Source organism: Cynoglossus semilaevis, chromosome 18 (genome assembly GCF_000523025.1).
Source record: "Cynoglossus semilaevis isolate Cse_v1.0 chromosome 18, Cse_v1.0, whole genome shotgun sequence".
NCBI lineage: Eukaryota > Metazoa > Chordata > Actinopteri > Pleuronectiformes > Cynoglossidae > Cynoglossus > Cynoglossus semilaevis.
Genome location: NC_024324.1, coordinates 711,395 through 717,657, shown reverse-complemented (window position 1 = coordinate 717,657; position 6,263 = coordinate 711,395). Strand labels below are relative to the sequence as shown.

The window sequence follows — 6,263 nt, the reverse complement described above, 5'->3', positions numbered from 1 at the left end:
CCGTGGGGGGTGGGCACCAGAAGCAGCGGCAGCAGCAGCAGCAGCAACACGTCAGGCGGGATGGTGCAGGTTTGCTTCCCCAGTGCTCAGGCTTCAGTGCTGGACAGTCTGAACCGACAGAGGGAGGACGGTCGACTGTGTGACCTGGCCATCCACGTCCAGGGACAGGTTTTTAAAGCCCACCGCTGCGTCCTGGCCGCCTCTTCTCCATATTTCCACGACCAGGTGGGAGTGAAAATGAGTTGATCCGTGGGAGAGACATTAGATGTTCTGTATATTTTCCATGAAGACGAAACACGAAACACTGAGCAACTTATTTTGTTTTTTAAATACAGGGTAACACTGCCACCAAGTGGCTGAAAGTGTGAGTTTCCAGTTCACTCTGTTGAGTGGAGCGATGATGAATTTAGCTGTATGATAAGAAGTCCTTTATGTCAACTCTTGATTGGCCTTAATTAGCCAATCAGAGAAGACCAAGTCATTTCTGTGAGTTGACCTGATAACAAACACCTCCGCTGTTGTTTCCATCTCCAGGTTCTACTGAAGAACATGTCCACAGTCTCTATCCCGGCCGTGATGGACCCCCTGGCGTTCGAGAGCGTCCTGAGCTGTGCCTACACGGGTCAGCTCCGTATGCTGCGCGAGGACATTGTCAACTACCTCACTGTGGGCAGCGTCCTGCAGATGTGGCACATCGTGGACAAATGCACAGAGCTGCTGAAGGAGGGCAGAGTTGTCTCTGGGGTAGGGAACACTGAGGGTGGAGGCGGGGGAGGAGGAGGTGGTGGGGGAGGAGGAGCAGGCGGTGTGCAGACCAGAGGAGGCGAGGCGTCGTCCAACGCCGGTTGCAGCAGCAGCAGTAATGGAGATGCTGTTCCAGCGGGCGGTAACGGTGGCATCGCTGGGGTCCAGGCTCAGGTGGTGGAGTCCCAGCTGGGCTCGGAGCGTCCGGCCCGTGTGTCCGTCAGCGAGAGCCAGTCTCCCAGCAGCACCAACTACTTCAGCCCCAGAGATGGCACTGGTTTCGGTGGCAGCAGCGCGGCCAGTGTTGGGGCTGCAGCAGACGCCGGCCGGACCAACACCACTCCTAGCTACTGCCCCCTATCAGGAGGAGACGAGGCCCTTCTTATTGGGGAAGAGGAGGAGGAAGAGGAGGACGAGGACGAGGACAATGTGCTGTACAACCAAAGAAGGAGAAGAGGAGGCAGTGGGAAACGGAAGAAGAACTTGTCAGAGCAGGAAGACGGAGTCAGTGACAGCTTTGGAGTTTCTTCTTATCAGGTGAGGCTTCGTCGAATCACAACATTTAAGTTTTAGTTGAAGAATCGGGATCAGAAATGGAATTCTTTCTGGTAACTTTAAAACTTTTTGTTTTGCATTCATAGGATGGTGAAGAGTCAGTGATGCCACTGCCCCGACGTCCCACCTACAGTCAGCCCAGCATCATGCCTCGTAAACAGTGGGTGGTGGTGAAGACGGAACGTCCAGAGGACGACGACCTCATTGTTGTATCCGGGGAGGAGGGGGAGGGGTATGAGGAAGATGAAGATGAGGTAGAGTTGGACAAAGGCAGTGAGAGGAAGGACTTCAACATCTCCAACATCAGAAGTCTGTCAGGTGAACCAGGAGGACGAGTTGAAGATGACATGGACTCACCGGTGAGTCCGGTTGTTACGAGTCGTTATTATTAGTTGAGATGTTGATGGTGACGCTCTGACGCTGGTCCAAACCTGTACTTCTCCCACTGTCTGTCTCCAGATGGACTACTGCCAGTCTTCAGAAGACTACCTCAAATTTGAAGGCAGTTTAATGGAGCAGACTCTGGCTCAGCATCTCCATGACAACGCTGCAGGACAGACCGCTAACCGCACGGTGTCAGCTCTGCTGAGTCAGGTCCAGTCTGCAGCCACGGCTCGGGCCCAGCTCTTCCCCCTGGACATGCAGGGAAACCAGATCCTCCTCTACAGCCAGAGCCCTGGACTCTCTCTGGACACTCCTGCGGGGGCAGCTGCTGCGCCTCCTCTGGGGGTGGCAGGTGGCATCATGGGAGCAGCTGCTTTTAAAGGACACGGCCTGGAGCACGGTGCAGTCCACCTCTCCGTGCCAAACGGTCTGGGACTTGATGGCATGGAAGGCAGTGGGGGGAATGCGGGGGGCAGTGGCGGCACGGTGAGCAGCGGGGGTTCAGGGAAGGTGTTCATGTGCCACTGTGGAAAGACCTTCACCCACAAGAGCATGAGGGATCGGCACATAAACATGCACCTAGATCTGAGGCCCTTCAACTGCCCCGTTTGTGCCAAGAAGTTCAAGATGAAGCATCACCTGACTGAGCACATGAAGACACACACTGGCCTGAAGCCGTACGACTGCTCCGGCTGCGGCAAGAAGTTCATGTGGCGAGACAGCTTCATGAGGCACCGCTCAAACTGCGAAAGGCACGGAAGGCCGGAGGAGAGGGATGAGGTAGGGAACGGGGGTGAGGGGCGCAGGAGGGGGGGAGGTGGAGCTGAAGATGGGCTTGATGTGATGTCCTCCCCCCACCTCCTCCTGCATAACGGTGAAGGAGGTCATGGTAATGTTGTTGGAGTGAGGCGAGGTTTAGGAGGAGTCTCCGTGTCCTCACCACATCTTTCCAGCAGCGTGCTGTCAGCGCAGCATGGCAACAGTGGCATCCCAGCCAAGGGAGGTAGCAGCAACAGCAACAGCAGCAACAGCAGTAGCAATGCTTCTCTAAGCAACAACATCATGGCCTCTCCTGCTGCTGTGGCGGGGGCTGCACTTCTGGTCCCACAGAGTCCAGGTCAGGGTCATGTGACTGGCGTCTTCAGTGGTCTGGGTCACGGCGTGTGCAGTGAAGAGTGTGACATCAGTGCCAACGACAGCAGCTTAACTTAGACCAAAGCCTGTTCCTAAAGGCACCTCCTGGTGACACCACCGAGCTGCTGCTCCTTGTCCGACACGACTCCACTGCCAAAGTGTTGCATTTTCTGCCTGGTTGAAGTGTGAGTTGGACTGCGCTGCCTCAGGTCTGGCACTGAAGCTAGTCTTAGATAGGGATGTTCCGTGGTAACCTTTTGCAGATATTGTCCAAACGCTTCATTTCCGATTCCGATATCAACCGATACCGACACAGGCCCGGTGATATTTATTTATGTTACGTTTCTGGCATCAGCATTCTGCATACAGTCCCCTGATTGTTGAAGTTAATTAAATGAGCTTGAATGCTGCCATCTAGTGACATTCACTTTAATATTCAGTTTTTCATATATGGTCCAGAAAAGAACGTTTATGTGGGCTGTTGTTCTGGAAGTGGAGGTTTGTTGAGGTAAAAACAAACGAAAAAAAACAGCAGAAAAACTCTTAGCATCCACATGTCAAAGTCAATGTTAATGTGTTTTTTTAAAAGAACTTCTGCACTGTTGCAATTTCACTTTAGTTCCGTGACACTTATTGATCATACCTAAGAATTCCATCATTTGGAATTTGACTAAACAGAAGCTAATGTCTGTTGTCTGCTGCTAACAAAGCCACTCTCTCCCTCTGTCTCTCTGTCTCTCTCTCTCTAACCGACACCCATTATTCTCTCATTCAGTGAATTCAGTATAAACAGATGTAAATGTTGTCACTATTCACCTGAAGTTCACCGGAAATTCACGTATCCAGTCAATTATTGGATGGTAAGGGTTGAAAACACCTTGTAGTATGTCTGAAACTGTATGAAATAGTAACCACACGACCCAGTAGAGGGCGCTATAAGCACACCTTAACCTAATAGCCTTGATTGGCACTTTGTAACAGTGAGTCTGTCACCAAACTACCAAAACCACGAGAGAGTATAAAACACGAGAACCTGTTGGTTTAAATGTTGAAAAACTAGCCTTTTAAGTCGGTCACTGTTTTCCAGACAAAGCCCCTGGAGAAGGGGCCGCGGAGTGGGGGGGTGGGGGGGGTAAACTCATGCACATGTACTCACATACCTCTTGTGGTGTTTTCAGAAAATACACACAGTGTGAATCCAGAAATTGCTGAAGCTTCTGCTGTGGTGGAACTTTGCTTTGCTCCTCCCTTGTGGTCAGAGATGGTACTGTCATTAGATAATATAATAAGTGTACAGTAGACTTCCTCCAGTTGTAGATGTTCCACATCCCATTTTGCTTAAAGCAATGTGACAGACGTGTGGTTGTTTTACCTTCTGTGAAGGTGTGCTCTTTATATGCAGGTCTGAAGATTTCTCCGTGGGTTTCACTCCTGGACTCCTGCTCTTCCTGTGAGAGAATTAGAATTTTCTGCTTTGTTTCTGTTGAACTGCAGATACACAGAGGAAACACTGGACGTTACCGTGTAAGAAATATGTGTCTTCAGTGTAATGTGAGTATTTTTTCACTATGCTTTTTGTAAAACATTACTAGAGATATTTTCCAGTGAGTGAGACAACGGGTTGGCAACGTGAAATGTTTTTGTCTGAACCTGCAACCTTTAACTGGTCGTTTTTGAAGAAAGAAAATGGGGGAAAAACAGGGCAGTGAATATGAGCTGGACTTTGTACTTTGTACTTCATCTACTGGAGAAATGGAGCTGCATTTCATTCCTGAGTTATATATAACAAAACCTCTGGCATCAGATGAACAAACGTGTACCAAATATCTCAGCTCTTCATGTTATTTTCAAACCCTAAAGATGGTGGAGAAATATTTTCGTGTCTATATCATTGGTATCTGCTCTGTTTCTACATTAAACTTGTTCAATTGGAATTTATTGGAAAAAGCTGCAGATTTTTGGTTTCAATAGTCTCATTTGTTATTGTGAACAAAAATAAGATCCTTTAAGATAACATTGGTTAATTTGTATGGTCTGTTTTTGTACATGACACAACTTCCTCTCTATTGACCAGCTGATTGTTAAACAAAAAATATAATAACTGTAATCGCTATTAACACATTTATGTAAATTTTAGGTGGTGCAAATGATGTAAGAAACTGCAGCACGTGTGTATCCTTCTTTGCTCTGTAATATTGTGAATAAATAAGTTATTTGTGAAAATAAGTGATTAACACTCTTTTTAGATGTAGGCTTACAAATTACTCTGTATCTTTTCCATACAAAATTTTAAAAATATATTTAAAATATATATTTTTATCAATAAAAAATACAATAATAAAATGTCAATATTTTAAAAATTATTTTAATTATTTCAATGTAACAGTTCACTAATTTGTGTTTTCCTAATAAGTGGTCATTACTTTAGTACTGTACTTTTTATTTATTTTTACTTACTATATATTACTATGTTAATGTTTTCGGATACGGCGTATTTATTTCGAAATTAATTGGTTCGACATTTTTTATTTATAAAGAGTTTACACAATAACTTACCTTACACTTTCATCGTTTTGTACAAACATGTTTTTTTTTCTTTTAATGTTCTCCTTTCATTCTCACATATAGATTTAACAAACAATTTATTTACATGTTATATTTATTTATTTGTCGCTCTGTAAAGCTCCAACATGGCAGTCCTGACGTCAGATGCCGCCACAACCGCGTCTTTAAAAAGGCAATTACGTTCAGACGACCTCAGGTGTTCCAAAATGGCGGGTGCACCTCGTCCGGCTTCGACATCGCGGTGGAAAGGTTAGCGGTTTTTAAAGTGATTTCGCTCCTGTTTGTTCAGTTTCATTGACTTCGTCTTAACGGTACGGCCTGACTTGACGGTAAATATCGAACGGCGGCTGTCGCTGGTTTATGTGTAGCTTAGCCTGTGGTTTGATACAAGTTTGAGTTGAGGGTCTGACTGCTGACGTCAGGCTAACGGCAGCACTGACCTGGTTGGTGATTAGTACTAGTCGACTTTTAACGGTGAACTATATTGACTAGTTACGAATGAAAACTCCAACCATGAACTCTGGAGCCGCTGCTGGTTCTCAGGAACGGAGGAAAGCGACAGGTTCGGTGCTAGCCTCGAGACGATAACAAGTTTTACTGGACGATATATCGTCTTACAAATTATTCCTGATAAACAATATTATTGTCGTCATTATTTTGAGACCGAATTAACTACAGATGTAATGACGATATATGGTAATAATTCAAATACATCGTTTCAGATGCAGGAAACCTTTATTTCTAATGAGAATATCAAATGTCCGACGGTACTTGAACGCCTCTCATATAGGACACGCCGAGTGGGCTCCTCTTTAAAACAGTTTTAAAAAAGTTTCCCGCGGTTGGTTTTGTGTTGATTCTGTCGAACAAACGACTCGGTG

The 6,263-nt window shown here is 46.4% G+C and overlaps 1 protein-coding gene across 2 annotated transcripts in view; it reads left to right on the top strand.

Moving 5' to 3' along the window:
* zbtb22b (zinc finger and BTB domain containing 22b) overlaps nt 1-5,100 on the top strand; it is a 6,160-nt gene extending 1,060 nt beyond the window's left edge. Inside the window, exons 3-7 of one of the 2 annotated variants that reach the window (XM_025064937.1) lie at nt 22-225; nt 535-1,281; nt 1,386-1,658; nt 1,759-2,463; nt 4,220-5,100. In XM_025064937.1, the coding sequence (XP_024920705.1) occupies nt 22-225; nt 535-1,281; nt 1,386-1,658; nt 1,759-2,463; nt 4,220-4,225 (1,935 nt within the window). In that variant the 3' untranslated portion in view covers nt 4,226-5,100. Of the gene's footprint in view, nt 1-21; nt 226-534; nt 1,282-1,385; nt 1,659-1,758; nt 3,932-4,219 lie in introns of those variants that run through there. The other variant, XM_008330959.3, reaches the window with a different exon arrangement.
* The last annotated feature ends 1,163 nt before the right edge of the window (nt 5,101-6,263 follow it).